The sequence below is a fragment of the Rhagoletis pomonella genome, unplaced genomic scaffold (genome assembly GCF_013731165.1).
Source record: "Rhagoletis pomonella isolate Grant_MI unplaced genomic scaffold, Rhpom_1.0 Rhpom_scaffold_00001, whole genome shotgun sequence".
NCBI classification, from domain to species: Eukaryota; Metazoa; Arthropoda; class Insecta; order Diptera; family Tephritidae; genus Rhagoletis; species Rhagoletis pomonella.
Window position 1 is genome coordinate 54,908,971 of NW_023458555.1, and position 16,404 is coordinate 54,925,374.

At 38.2% G+C, this 16,404-nt stretch overlaps 1 protein-coding gene across 4 annotated transcripts; it reads right to left on the bottom strand.

Annotated features, from left to right (window-relative positions):
- Window positions 1-5,309: 5,309 nt before the first annotated feature.
- LOC118751525 lies at window positions 5,310-6,942 on the bottom strand. Of its 4 annotated transcripts, none has more exons than XR_004994542.1 (6): window positions 6,584-6,942; window positions 6,343-6,509; window positions 6,183-6,274; window positions 6,023-6,120; window positions 5,809-5,906; window positions 5,310-5,746 (listed from the first exon to the last, which is right to left on the bottom strand). XR_004994542.1 is itself a non-coding variant. In XM_036486358.1 (5 exons), exons 2-5 carry the CDS (start codon window positions 6,400-6,402, stop codon window positions 5,604-5,606), a joined length of 399 nt encoding a protein of 132 aa, XP_036342251.1. In that variant the 5' UTR covers window positions 6,403-6,509; window positions 6,584-6,941; the 3' UTR covers window positions 5,310-5,603. The 4 variants fall into 4 exon arrangements, 1 of the variants encoding a protein (XP_036342251.1); XR_004994541.1 differs by having other exon boundaries at window positions 5,312-5,746; window positions 6,183-6,280; window positions 6,584-6,934; XM_036486358.1 differs by lacking the exon at window positions 6,183-6,274 and having other exon boundaries at window positions 6,584-6,941.
- Window positions 6,943-16,404: the final 9,462 nt, after the last annotated feature.

The following is a 16,404-nucleotide window of genomic DNA, read 5'->3' on the forward strand; positions in this document are numbered from 1 at the left end:
TCCGAATAAAAAGTTGAAAATTTAGCTGAAACTTTGCAGAGTTTTCATAATTTTTGCACAACGTTTGAAATCTGGATTTATATGTTGATTGTTATATAATGACTAGACGTTTATGGAAAAATAATAAACATTAAATAAACGAAAGCAAAATAGCCAATATTTATCAAAATGTTGCTGGCTTAATTAGCTGATCACAAGTGTAGAAATAAAATCTGTAAACTTTGTGCAAAACTCAGGAAAATTCAATAGATTTGCATGCTAGTTTGCATATTTCTAATCAGATTTTTCAGAAAAATTCTAAATACGCAGCTTTATAGCCCATTCAATTTTACTATAACAAAGTTCAAGTTTGTAGTTGCTAAAAAAACGCGTTGATTTTGAGCTCTTTTTTTGGGAGCGGTGTCTATATTCAGCCCTATTCTGCATTTCGACTACGTTCCCGCATTCCGCTCCGCTACAATGTTAATTTGGTATTCTCAGTTACGATCGAATCGAAAGAAGAGGAAGAGCGAAAACATCTTCGAAATCAGTCTTCGAAGTTGCCTAGGAATGTGTGGAATCGAAACAAAACAAAGGAAATAATTGCCACCAAACTATAGCAGCTTATGAAGTATAAATTTGTAAATATTTTAAAATAACTAAATATATCTAACTCATTTTAATTTAAAAATAAAATTTCGTTTGTTCTTAATTTATGTAAGGGGAAACATAATTCTATTGCTTGAAGAGAAGAACGAGTCCCAGATTGCTGATGCGAAAGTTGAAAAGCGGAGAGTTAGGGACATTTTTGATCCTTTTTAGATGAGTGAAGAATTATAAGAAATTCATCTTGAACTGCATTACTCACCGCTCAAAGCCAGTGAAATTATAAACGCGGTTTGAGCACTACAACATTTGCATTTAGTACAGAGTGGAAGATTTGAATGCAAATGAACTCGATTTTGAAAGCCGTCATGAGGAGGGGAAGAGCAAAGCTTATCCATCCATAGCAAATCGTATTCGAGACAACATACGCACCTCTTTTTAAAAAGTTAGTAAAAACGAGTACAATAATAAAAACATCTTTTTTTTTGTAACTCCACATTTTATGTACGTATGTATGTACATAAATCTACTAATGTGAAAAGAATAAATTGTATTCAGTGCATTTCAGTCTTATTTATAGATAATGATAAGTAATTTTTAGCAAAAAAAAAACCGACTTCAACTCCCATATAAAAATATATATATATATATATATATCTCATGATCCACTGATCGGATCTCAACCAGATTAGTATGGGACCACCTCTGAGACACTACCTTTCCGACGTGGTCCAAAGTTATGCGGTAACATACATAAAAAAAAAAAAAAATTTTCCGACGAACTGATAACCTCCTCCTTTTTTGGAAGTCGGTTAAACACAAAAACGCCTGGACCTCCTCTTTGATAATTTCGCGCAATATCCCTTTTGGTTGTCATTATTTGAGCCAATTTTTCGTATCGTCCGTATTGCTGCTCGCGAAAACACAGAAATCGAGAAAATTAATTTATGATGACTTTCACAATGATGCACAGTATATTGTACTTGATTTTTTTCATCAAATTTATTGTTTAAACTCACAAAAATAACAAGCGAAACGTTGTCCGTCAACAAATTTGCAACTTATAGCCCGAACCCAATGAAAACGGCGATCTACGGACCAAAGCTGTCAAATTATTTTAACACATACTCTTATGTAGATAATTATTTTGTCAACGACAGGGCTACGCGACGACTGTGGTTGTGGCCACATTAGATCTATTTCTAGGTGCAATCCCGTATTCCTCGGACTCGGACTAGTAAAACTGTCAAAAAATAAAAATTTGCTAAGAGCGAGAGAGTAACATTGAATAGTACGGGATCGGAAATGGTAACTTCTGTCAACTTCAACATAACCTCCAAATTTTGGTTGTACATTTTTGCTTATTTTGTATGTAAACACTCTCAGCTGACACAGGTAAATAACCAAAAATACTTTCAAATTCATTAGAATCCACTTAAACAAGTAATTAAATACTTTTCAACATGAATTAGCAGAGTCCACTTTTATTTACAATTTGGTTGCCAAACAGACTACAGCTGATCGTTTGACACATTTACCAGAATTTACCAGCAAAAAATTCTCGGACTAAAACTGGTAACTTCTGACAGATGGAGAACCGTATTTACTCTCTTTTTTGTCCTCTCAATAGTCAGAGAACCGAGTACGGGATCGATTTCTAACTATTTCTGACTAGTCCGGACTCGTACGGGATCGCAACTTCTATTTTTCCAGCGATAGATAACGTTCTTCCTCTTCTTTTATGTCAAACTCATGCAAATTCATGATTACGCTGCCGCGTTCAAATAAATCATGTCGCCATCGACAAAGTGTTTAGAGAACGAAGATAGCAAATTGGAAGCTGTGGCCCGTAGCTCGTCTTGTTCAATGTGTTCAGAACAATGCAACTACGAATCGTTCAATCGAAATGTAGAATAGGTATAATTGTAAATTTCGAAGACTGATCGAAACGAAACGGAACGAAGAATACCAAAGTTGCCGAACGGAGAAAATTTCGATTCGAGTCGAAATGCAGAATAGGGCTGATTAATGTATGTTTTTAAGAAACTGCTTGAAAAAAGCCAAAAAGTTTACCATTCTGCTACTAAAAGGAGAAATAGTATGAAAAATACTCCATTTCGCTACTAAAAGAAACAAATAGTAGTACTAGAATTGTATTCGCAAGCCAACCCTTTACAGGCTAACCTAATATTCACGCACGCCGGCAATTTATTGTCAAAAATTTCTCATGCACATGCAACTTGTATGGGATCAAACGAAATTGAACGGCATGTGCTGCCAATTTTTGTTCTGCGTGGCATTTTGATTTGACGTTTCGCTCAATGAAATCAAAAGCAAACGTACGCGAGCCAATTTCGGGTGACGCAAAATAACAAATTCGACGGCCTGCGTACCAAAACGCAAGCCGCGAATTTTACGTTAGCCTGTTATTAATCAATGATTCGGTCTCAGCCGGCTGGTCAAATTTGAACCGAATGGTCATGCGGCTCAGTTATCCCGGTCGCTCTGAAATTGTTCGTTGTGCAGTGAAAGCAACAACAATTGGTGACCAGGGATCATATGAGTGTCTGCGTTACCGTTGAAACACAATACCGACGAGCTACGAATTTTCGCACAGTAGTGCAAGGACGGCGGCAACTTTCGCCCAAAAATTTCGCTCAATAAGGCCCCTATTATGAGTTGCATTCGATTTTCGATCTTCGCTGGCTATCGAAAATCGAAAGGGAAATTCGTATTATGAGCTATGCAAGCGTGTCGAAATTCTCGTTGAGTATCGAATTTTCTGTCGAACAGAATTTTGCTTTCGTTGGTGTAGCGAAATGTTAGAAAATTTTAAAAATGTATGATTTCGCATTTGTTTTCTTACTTTTTGGCGGCTAGACACTAATTTCAAACAATTTGTACTAATTTCTAGCAGTTCTAACGTCGTGAATAGTAAACACAAGCTCGAAAGTCTGGTTTTACATATGAAAGAAAATCCCTTTACGCTGTTGGCACGATCTCTGAAAACAAAATCATGGAGCTGTTTATAGTTTTAATATGTTTTAAATAGATTTGGATCACAAAATTTCTTAAATATATTGTATGCGAAAATATATTCGAAAGACTGCACTAAAACTCTCACGTTTTCTGCTCCTGGCTAGTTTTTTAAGCCCTCATCCTCTGACAAATCGTTCAACCAGAACTCCGTTGGGCTAATTAAATTTTTTTTTACCACGCTTTTATAAACTCGCTTCCTTTTTTATTTCATTTTAATTTGCACAAATTTACATATGGGCATTCCCATGGTGGCGCACGTGACAGTCGTACGATTTCAATGTGATACAAAAAAGGAATACCATTAGTTTTCTTTAACTTTTTTGGGCCATTGTATAGCACATAATTAGCTCTATATTTAACCGAAAAATGAAATCAATCGAACTGCTTGGTCCTGAAATATAAGCATTTAAAGAGAGTGTCGTTACGTGACAAAAAATGGAAGTTGATTTTTTCTTTTCTTACAAAATCGCAAAACTCTGCGAATTGTGGATGGCTATTTTGATGAAACTTATTTTGATATGATTTGGAGCAATTCTAGTTGTTTTTAGAGTTTTTTGAATTAATGCAAATTGTTTCAATTCTCTTTTACAAGTGTGAAACGTGACGTGACGTGGCGTCACGTGACATAAATTTCCATCGTTATATTTTCGTTAATATTGCTTTTAAATGAATTTTCAACGCAAAAAAAAATATGTATTTTATGTAGAATATACTTTATATTTTGACTTCAGCGCCAATTCAGGGTCAATTTATTAGAAATTTATGATTTATTATGTTTCAACCACATACGCCAAATTCGAACCAAATCGGACCATAAATACGGTTTTTCGAATTATCTCGACCTTGGCACCACCTAGGAAGATCATTTTATGCAAACATGATTCTACTTACATAGCCAGTATATATTTTAAAAAGCAGACAAATCGGCCCGTAAATACGTTAAATATACAACTTTTATTTTTTTTGTCGTGGTGGACCTTCCGCTGGAAACACCCATATGTACATAGTATAAGCACACTATTTAGTTTGCTCGATCTGTAAACAAAGCTTCTCAGCGTTGAAAAATATACTATTGTGAACAACCTAAACGAGCGAAATTCAATTCACAATAGCGCTATTCTTCATCGAATGAGCACCATAATACCAAATGAAAACTCGTTCGATCAGCACTTTCGACCACAGTCGAAGATCGAATGCAACTCATAATAGGGGCCTAAAACACAATTACGGCGACATCGAATTCAGCTGCTTATGACAAGGTCCAATTAAAATTTTTACAAACAATAAGATTATTAATTTTTGACAAAAACTAATACAGTATTTTTCAATTTCGATTTAAAAACTTGAGAATATTTAGCATATGGCCACAATGGATCAAGGTTGGATAAATATTGACATTTGTGTCAATCGACTGCCTTGTAAGGTTGCATTTGAGAAGGAAAGAGAAGTGGGCAACAATTGTATCCCCTTTTGTAAAAAGGTAGTAGGAAAAGTAGTCTGGTAGTGCTGAAAAGCGTTTTCTATATACAAATTTAATTAAATATCTACACAATAGACAAAGAATTAACTTTTTACGGCCATATAGATATAAAAAATGAAATAAATGAATATTAAAATAAAATTCTCACCAAAGAAAAATCTATAGACAAATATTCCCATATATTCAAAATAAACCACAGTTTTTTTTTTTTAATTTAAATATTTTAGTCTTGCTAATCATTATATTGGTTACATTTAAAATTTAGATCTTCAATATCGTAATCTAATTACATTTGGTTTGTTAAACATGTAATTTTTTTTTAATGTTTTTTTTCTTTTTTCTCTAATCAGTCTTGTTAATAATTATATTGGTTACACTTTAAAAATATCTCTTCAATATCGTAATTTAATTACATTTGGTTTTTTTTAAATGTAAATTTTTGGTAATGTTTTCAACTATTTTCTCCAATCAGTCTTGTAAGTCATTATATTTGTTACATTTAAAAATTAGATCTTGAGTATCGTAATTTAATTACATTTGGTTTTTTAAATATGCAAAGGGTGCACTTGACCAACCCAAAGGCTGCAGTGGTAAAAAATTCCTGCAACAGCGAATGTGGACGGACACTCAAATGATCTTGACCTGCACAAGAAATTATCTTTATTAATATTAGCACTTTCACTTGTATGGCGTGGTATACATACTTGTAAATATGCAAAGGCTGCAGTTGACTAACCCAAAGGATGCAGTAGTAAAAATCTCTGTACCAGCTAATGTGGACGGACACACAAACGATCCTGGCCTGCGTAAGAAAATATCTTTATTAATATTTGCACATTCACTTCCATGGGGTAGTATACATTTATTTATTTCTTTATTAATATTTGCACTTTCACTTTTATGGGGTGGTATACATACTTGTAAATATGCAAAGGCTGCACTTGACTAAACCAAAGGATGCAGTAGTAAAAATCCCTGCACCAGCTGATATGGACGGACACGCAAACGATCCTGGCCTGCACAAGAAAATATCTTTATTAATATTTGCACTTTCACTTTCATGGGGTAGTATACATACTTGTAAATATGCAAAGGCTGCAGTTGACTAAACCAAAGGATGCAGTAGTAAAAATCCCTGCACCAGCTAATGTGGACGGACACACAAATAATCTTAACCTGTACAAAAAAATATCTTTATTAATATTTGCACTTTCGCATTTACGGAGTGGTATACTTACTTGTAAATATGCAAAGGCTGCACTTGAGCAAAGTAGTTCCGAGTGGACTGCACCAGCCATACGTGGACGGATACACAGGGATCCTAACACGCAAAACTTACTTGCAACGGCTGCACTTCTTGTAAAGCGCTACTTTTTCAATACAAATTATGAATAACTCCGATACCCTGCAAGTAAATATGTAAATTATTGTTTTAGTTCAAAATATTTTCATTATTTTGATTTTTTTTGGCATACTTACTAGGGATGCACGATATTCATCGATATTCGATATTATCGATGATACGACTAAAATATCGATGTTTTATAATTGATTGCAAACTATGTGGAACATCGGCACATCGATACTTGCACACATAATCGAAGCGTCGATGATTCGAGATATTCACTGTTCATACATATATCGTCGCCTAGGTAAGCCGTAAGCGCAATTTTGACGATTTTTAGTTTTAGATGCAGTTATACGTTTAGAAATACATGCCAGTATAAATGAACCTTCATTTCCATTTAACACGCGTGTTTTCTCAGACCGTATGCGTACCTTAATCATACACTTGTACTACTGCTGTATGCATATGGCTGTATTAATGTTTCAAACATACTAAAATGCATTAATGGAACAGTATTAAAGCATTCTTACAAGATCCCCATAGGTAAATGCTACTTTTCTGATACATTTTAATATACGGGGACATACAAACAAGTAGCACTTACATATGCAAATGCATATCTTGTAAAAGCCCGTTTGTGCTGAAAATAGTGTTAAGATTATCCTTGAAACCTTGAGGGATTTTCCCAAATATCTTGCGGCTCGTATCGCTGGATTGTTAAATAAATGCTAATGATGACCAAATTGGAGTATAATTAACTTTATTGTACAACAAACAACTTACAATACTTGATATTACAGTAAAACACTTTGCAATACTTGTTAAAGCAATAACAACGCTTTACTAAACTTGTTAACACAATTAAACTTATAGCTTGCTTAGTCGCAACTCACTTCTCTGCTCACTTTACTTGTAGCTTGCTGACTTGTAACTGTCCCACTTCGCTGTGGCGGCGCCCTTATATACCTGCGCTCGTACTTATGGCAACTCTAGAACGTTCTGAAGTTTATCGCTCATTCTCTTTCTCTCGCTGTTCGCAGTGTTCATCCAACTTGACGTTTCTCTTTGTGGAGCATTCTACGTCTTTCCTCGAACATTCTGCCTCTTTCTCGTTGTTCGCTTCGCGTTTCCGCAGTATTCGTCTCACTGCCCTCCACCTAAGTCTGATCGTCCCGATCAGATACACTTGCTGTTCCAAACGATGCAAGCCATTCCAAGTGGACCACCTTCATCTTGTTTCTTGGTCTCCCAACGGTCTGGATTCGATACACTACGTCATTCAGCCGTTTGACGACCTTATACGGACCTTCCCAGTTGCATTGCAGTTTTGGGGACAAACCTTTCTTCCGTTGTGGATTGTACAGCAACTTTAAGTCTCCCTCTTGGAAACCCTCGGAGTTCATTGCCTTATCATATCTGGCCTTCATCTTGTCACTCATAATTTGAGTTCGCTGCCTCACAAGAGCATGTATTTCTCTTAACTCCTCTTCCAGGATGTTGGACGTCTCTTTCCCAATTCTCCTTGCATCGCCAGTTACTCCAAACTTCAGGTCACTAGGCAAACGGAGCTCACTGCCGAAGATTACCCTTGCAGGAGTTTTACCCGTTGTTTCGTGCACTGCTGACCGGTATCCCATCAGGAACAGGGGTATGCGGACATCCCAATCTTTCTGAGTTTTGTCCACGACCTTCTGCAAATGCTCTTTCAGGGTTCGGTTGAACCGCTCCACCATGCCATCTGATTGGGGATGAAGAGCCGTTGTTCGAGTTTTCCGGATACCCAGTATCTGGCACATCTCTTGGAACACCGCCGATTCAAAATTTCTTCCCTGGTCAGAGTGCAGCTCTATAGGTACACCGTATCTCGCAACCCAATTGTAGGTGAATACATCCGCTGTTTTAGCTTCCTGGTTTGGAATCGGGTATACCTCCGGCCATTTGCTAAAATAGTCCATAACCACAAGGACGTATTTGTTTCCCTGTGCGCTCATAGGAAATGGACCGGCTACATCCATGGCAATCCACTCGAAAGGTGCACCTGAGTTATATTGCTTCATCTGGCCATGACTTCTGGATTTCGGCCCCTTATACCATGTCCCCACCAAAAAGTTAACCATCTCAAATCGAACTTAACCACATCACTAACTATTGCTGTCCACATTGCGGTTTGAGGTTTATAAAACAGTACAAATGTAAAGAACAGTGTTCGGACCTCCAAAAATTGATTCAGGACTAAATTACTGAAAAAATCGGAGCAAAAACAAATAATCCGTACTAGATTGAATTTTTTATTTTTGTTTCTGACATTAATTGTTTGACTAAAATATTTTCTATTCATGCAAAATAAGAACGCGGGGCAATGTAAGGATAATATGTTACATATTTAGGTAATTTTTTGCATTTTCTATATAGTATAGAATAGTATCTAACACTTAATTTTTTAAAAAGCAAACCTTTTCTACTTTATATAAATTTCATTCTACATATATTTTTTAACAAGTTAAGTAATACTATGTCTCCATTGAGAGATTTATCCATTAAGATTTAATAAATCCAGCTGCTAAATCACAACCGTCTCCATTACCACAACGAGATATGTTTGACGTTCACATTTTTAAATATTTGACGTTTGTTTATGTATGATTTTATAAATACAGTTGCGGACATTGATATACAGACAGATAAAAAGAAGGCACCAAGCGGAATTTCATTATATGAATTCTGAATATTATTGGCTTCTTATTCGTGGTAAATATGTATGTATAATATATAGTTTGGAAAGTGTAAAGAATCATTTTCCCGAATTTAAGAAAAATTATCAAAACGGTAAGAAAAATTTGCGGAAAGAAAATTTTTTGTAGAACTCTCTTATTCATAGGAGGGAACCGAAAATCCAATCGTGGGCCTTTGGCGTATCAAGAATACGGACTGAGTTCTAGAGGATGTTCGGTGCAATGTTTGCAAATTTTTTTTCGCAGCGCGTAAATGACTTATAGAAAGCGGAGAAGACTCGGAATGATATTACTATAAAATATTTCTTCTAAATTTTTAGTTTTCAAAATAATATTTTCTTAATTTATTACAACCACAGTTATGTAAATAAGTATTACTAATTTTCCTCCCAAACTAACAAAAATATAAAAATCCCTAAAAATACGAAAATTCATGTTTTTATGATAGGCTAGATTTCATTGTCCTCAACTGTATTTTGAAAATACAAATGTCATTTGACTTATGGCATGTGAATTTGTGGTTGCCACTCCAACAAATTGTACTTATTGATAAATATTATTGAAGATTTGACGAAGATTTAACCTAAATCTACTGCCTTTCGAGATTTAATTTTATATGGTAAATCTCAAAAGATTTAACGTCAAATCTCGTCAGAGGGCTAAATCTTCATTAAATCTCACAATGGAGACATAGTATAAAGTTCTGCATCCGCCAATTTGTACAGCCATACATCAAAAAATAACGAAGTTACTTTATTGACGCATTGCTATGAAAGAGTTACTTTTTAACAGTGAGATTTGGCTAACTTTCATTTTTTTTTACTGAAACCGGTGGTGAACACTCAAAAAACGGCCCCAAGAGGGGCATAACATGAATGAAAAAAAACGGAATAGATTGGAAGTCAAGCGGAGTAGTGGAGTCGATTTCAAATTTTTTCAAAAACCGGAGTAAATCTAATCTGATCTTAGTTGAGTCCAAACACTAGTAGGGAACGAATTCTTTACATTTTAACGCTAATGACCCACAGATGGCGGGAAAACACAGGGTTGTATCAGACTTTCGACGTGGTTTCGAGTTGGTTAGCTTTTAACCATCTCAGTGAAATGGTTAAGTGCTGTCATTTTTATATGACGAAACTACGCTAAATGAAGTGGGTTATTGGGATAACCAACTAAACAGCCATAACTACGTGGTTAGCCCCGGTGGGGACATGGTATTAGCTGCAATACACTCCGCGCAGTTAGCAATCCACTCTGCGACCGATTGCCGACAACCAACCCAATAGAACCTCTGCTTAACCTTCTCCAGGGTCTTCGTGATTCCCAGGTGCCCTCCACTAGGACCATTGTGGAATTCCTTGAGTACATCCGGAATTCTTACCCTTGGAACTACTATCAGGTTGCGGGAGCACTGGCCATCTTCGCTTTCCCATACCCTATGCAAACAGCCAGATATTAATTTTAAGCTGTTCCATTGTGCCCAGTACGCCTTTGCGATGGGGCTCTCCGCTGCCATTTGCTCCTTAGTTGGCCTCCTGTCCACCTCCAGTCCATGCATCAAAAGCTCCAGATCTGGATCTTCCTGCTGACACTTTCGTAGCTGTTCTTCCTTCCACTCTTCCGATGGTGTTATTGTCGTTAGACGGACGTCTATAATGTCCTCTTTTCCCTCAGCTTTTGAGCAGTGTTTACATTCCAGGCTACATGGTCGGCGGGACATGGCATCAGCATTACCGTGGACACTTCCCTTGCGGTGCTCAATAGCGAAGTCATAACTTTGCAGTCTCTCAATCCACCGAGCTAGCTGTCCTTCTGGATTCTTAAACTGTAGTAGCCACTTCAGCGCTGCATGGTCCGTTCGAACTCGGAAACGTTGCCCATAGAGGTACTTGTGGAAATGTTTGACGCAGTCCACCAACGCTAGTAGTTCTCTCCGAGTTACGCAGTAGTTCCTCTCTGGTTTTCCAATCGACCGGCTATAGTAGGCAACTACCTTCTCCTGCCCATCAATTACCTGCGACAGTACGCCTCCTATGGCATAACCACTAGCATCCGTATCCAAAATAAACGTTGCCCCTGGAACGGGATACGCTAGCATAGGTGCAGTACATAGTCGTTCCTTCAGAGTCTGGAAAGCCTCCTCCTGCTCCTTGTTCCACTCGAAGGCTCTATTTTTCCTAGTGAGCTCGTGGAGGCTATTAACAACGCTGGCGAAATTCGGAACAAATCGGCGGTAGTAGGTGCATAGCCCAAGAAAACTTCGTAGTTCGTGCAGGTTCTTAGGTCTTGGCCAATCATTTACTGCTTCTATCTTTTCCTTCGCAGTACAGATGTCCTCCGTTGTCACCTTGTGCCCTAAGTAGTTCACCTCCTTCCTGAACAGTGAGCTCTTTTTAGGACTTAGCTTCAGACCAGCGCCAGCTAACCTCTGGAAAACTTCTTCCAAATTGTTCAGGTGTTCCTCAAAGCTTTTACCCAATACGATTATGTCGTCTAGATACACCAAACATGTTTTCCAATGCAGTCCTTTGAGCGCCTGGTCCATAGGTCGTTCAAAAGTGGCAGGAGCGTTGCATAATCCAAAGGGCATCACCGTGAATTGCCACAGACCGTCTCCAACGCTGAAAGCTGTCTTCTCATTATCCTCGTCACTTACCTCCACTTGCCACTTGCTCTTAAGGTCGAGTGTTGAGAACCACTTTGTTCCAGTCAACGAGTCCAGAGTGTCATCGATCCTGGGAAGATGATAGCTGTCCTTTTTCGTCACATCGTTTAGTTTCCGGTAGTCTACGCAGAACCGCATTTGACCATCCTTCTTCTTCACAAGTACTGCCGGCGGACTCCATGGACTCGATGATGGTTCAATCACACCACTCTCACTCATTTCTTTTATTATTTGGCTAACAGTTTCACGTTTGGCAAGTGGAACACTCCGAGGAGCTTGACGGATTGGCCTTGCATCGCCAGTATCAATGCGATGTTTCACAACGTTAGTCCATCCTGGTTTGTCGCCATCCTTGTCGAATATGTTGGAGTATCTTCGGAGAAGTTCCTTAGCCTTGTGCTGGTATTTTTCTTCCAACCCTTCCGCCCATGCATTAATGTCTTCCGCAATGTCATTCCCGCCAATGGAATCACTTTCAGGTAATTTTTCGCAGTTGAAAATTGCCTCTACCTCTCGACATTGCCCCAGTACAGTTCCTCTTCGGAGTTTGACTGGTGATTTGAACTCATTGAGCACTCGAACTGGGATGCGTCCATCCTTTTGCGTCTTAGCCAGGGTTTTACCAATAAGTACGTCCGGTGTAGAGTTTTGTGTTGCTTCAACAACCCACAATTTGTTTGTCCCACAATCTCCATGAATCTTTGCCCACACAACTGCTTCTGACTTCGGGGGAATCTGCTCGCTTTCCTCTAGGATCACTCGCTTGCTGCTGTACGGACCATCATACCCAAACCTAAGGGGCGCTTCCATGCTGTTATACATCATAATCCTGTTCTTCATGTTGATCTGCATACCTTGATCAAGCAAGAAGTCTAATCCAATGATGACTTCATCCATAATCGCCGCAACTATGAACTTGTGTAACACCATCACATTCCCTATTGCGACTTTGCATATTACCTCTCCTACAACTTGGGTGTCCTCACCAGTTGCTGTCCTCAACCTTGCTCCAGGTAATGGCCTTACCTCTTTAGTGACCAAACGAGATCGAATGATGGAATGTGATGCGCCCGTATCCACAGTTAGTACTCGGTCATGTCCGTCCACATATCCACCAACAGTAACGTTGCTCGCTTTTCTGCCAATTCGCGAGACAGAGATTATGGGGCATTCAATTGCGGGAACCAGCGCGCGCCCCTTGCTGCTGGCTCGTTTCAGTTTAACCACTGATTGGAGTTGCATTCGTCTCCTTCAGCCCTGCGTTTGCGTCCTGCTGAATTGTTGAGCGCACTGGAACTCGCGCTGCAATCGCGGGCGAAGTGGCCTGGCTTTCCACATTTAAAACATTTGCCAGAGCCATGCTTTTTCTCGCCCAGCAGTTGGATAATCTTCTTCAGCATTTCATTTGTCTCGTCCGGTGTTTCCACTTCCACGCGATGTGCTTTGTAGGCTGGTCTACTTAGGAGCGCCGCCGTTTCACGCGTCTGAGCATACGAGACAGTTTCAGCAAATGTTGGCTTTGGATTCGCGTACGTCTCTCGCTTGGTATACCCGCGTTCCCGCATTCCGTTGATGAACCTCTGGATTTTTACTCTTTCGAAGTGCTCGCCAGATGCATCTCCAATTGCCAAATGAGCCAACCTTTCAACCTCGGAGGCAATTTCCTGTAGTCTCGTTGGATTTCTGGCAGCGATTCTCCAGCTCCATCTGGTAAATCTGTCTCCTGTGCTCGCTACCATAACGTATTTCCACTGCACCCATTAAGGCATCGTAATTGTTCCTTTCACAGTCGGGAATAGTCTGCAATATTTCCGCTGCAGGTCCTTTTAATGCCACGAACAGAGCAGCGGATTTATCGTCCATGCTCCAGTTGTTTGCTGTAGCCGTCTTTTCGAACTGGAGCTTAAAGACTTGGAAAGGAATCGTGCCGTCAAAGGATGGAGTCTTTACCTTGGGCGCGCTGGTCGAAGAAGGTGGACGATTCAACTGCATATCTCGGAGGCGACCTTCCAACTCTTCTACCTTAGCCTCGACTTTATCCTGTCTATCCTTGATTTGTTCGTTATCTCTAGCCAAATTCTCCTGCAGTTGTGTAATCTTTGCATCCTGGACTTCCAGCAACTGTGATATACGTGTATCTTCTGTGCCTGTAGCTGCGAAGAAATATCTGACAACTGTGTTTGCATCTGAGATGACATCTGTAACATGCGTGTATCCTGTGCTTGCATCTGTGACGACAGCTGTGATGACATCTGTCACATGGCAGCCAATAACGTGTTCATGTCCATAGCTGTTGATGAACTTGGAGACTTTTGCTCTTCTTCAACCTTCCCGGATGTCTGCTGCACATCCTTCGACGAACAAGCAGCCTCATCCTTCTGTTCGTCCTTTGCGGATGCATCGTCGGATTTATCCTGTAAGTCGTATTTGTCCACGTCGATGCCTTCAGCTTCTATAGCCTCCCGCAAACGGGATAATAATTCCACTTTTCTTCCGGAGGTGGCCAAATTACGCTTTTCCAACTCCTGTTTCAGCTCCTCAATCTTTAAGTAGTCCTGAATTTTCGCCATTTTCAGTAGTTTATCCTTCGGGATTTATTTAACAATCCCACTTCTGACACCAATTGTTACGATTATCCTTGAAACCTTGAGGGCCGGTTGTTCAATGTCTGGTTATCACTACCACTACACTATCGACGATTTCGACATCATGCATCCCAACAAGCAAAATAAACTTAAAGAAAGTTTTTTTTAAGTTTTCAATTATAAACATTAAGCTTACAAAACGTTGATTTTTTGTTTATAAAACGCTTGAAAGTAAGCGTAATATAATCGAAAAGGAACATTGGTTATAAGCGTAGAAATATAAACGTGTAATAAATGTTCAAAAGAAAGCTTTTTATAAGCGTAAAAGTGTATTATAATAAAGGTTCAAAAAAAGTTTTTTATAAGCGTATGAATATAAACTTACTAAAAATTTTCAAAAGAAAGCTTTTTATAAACATTTTTGTAACCCTTTATTTAAAGATATTTCATTAAAAACTCATACATAGATTGCTTAACATCTAGAAACTAAACGAAATGCGAATTTTCGGCGGACTCATCTACAGACGCGAAAATATAAATAGGGAATAGACATTTTAGCATACAAATTCACAATAACAAATACAAATTAAGCATAAAAAAGTTAATTATTACATCTTGTTGCGTGTTTTCAATTACTTGCGGTTATTGGCAAATTGGAAAAGCGACATCGATGCAGCTATATATTCCACTTCATCGCCGCCATTCTCATTGATGAACTTTTCTGAAAAAAATTTAATACATTTTTAATTGAATGTTAAACTAAGAAAGGATAAGGGGAACTCATCATTTTAAGACTCGAATGCTCCACCGATTAGCGCAGCGGGTCCTGGATTGGACTTTTTTTTACCACATCGGTTTTATTTAATTTTTTCTTTTAATAATATATTTTAAAAAACGTAAACACGTCACTTACGATTGAAAAAATTTTATATTTACTACTTCATGTCGTTGGCATTTACATTTCATTTATAAGTTTAAGTCATTTATAAACATTCGCTATCAAAACTTATTAAAGGTTTATTTGAAAAAACTTTTAATAAGCTTAATATTAAAAATGCTTATTTAACGCTTATTATAGCAAACTTAATTTAAGTTATTTTTAAAAACGTTTACTGAAATGCTTGTTGGGATGTAACATGTGATCAATAAAGCAGTAGTTGTGTTTAACCGATTTGCGCTAATCAGACATTGAACAACCGGCCCTGAAGGATTTCCCCAAATATCTTGCGGCTCGTATCGCTGGATTGTTAAATAAATGCTTATGATGACCAAATTGTAGTACAATTAACTTTATTGTACAACAAACAATTTACAATACTTGGTAATACAGTAAAACACTTTACAATACTTGTTAAAGCAATAACAACGCTTTACTAAACTTGTTAACACAATTAAACTTATAGCTTGCTTATTCGCAACTCACTTCTCTGCTCACTTTACTTGTAGCTTGCTGACTTGTAACTGTCCCACTTCGCTGTGGCGGCGCCCTTATATACCTGCGCTCGTACTTATGGCAACTCTAGAACGTTCTGAAGTTTATCGCTCATTCTCTTTCTCTCGCTGTTCGCAGTGTTCATCCAACTTGACGTTTCTCTTTGTGGAACATTCTACGTCATTCCTCGAACATTCTGCCTCTTTCTCGTTGTTCACTTCGCGTTGCCGCAGTATTCGTCACAATAGTATCGCACAACATGTCAGTTCACTAAAAGTTTTGTACAAGACTGAAAATATTACAAAAATTCCACTTCAAATTTATCAAGAAATGTACTTAAAACAACGACAACGTACATTCGCTTGCAATTCGCTGGAATTTGAATTTATTCGTGGAAATTCATGACAACGCATGAATTGTTCACACTAATTCACTCATATAGCAAGCATCCTTCAAGAATGCATACAACCGATTTCTATTGGGAAACTAATTGTTGGATGCTATTATATAAACCGATATTCGCAGTAGATAAATTAAA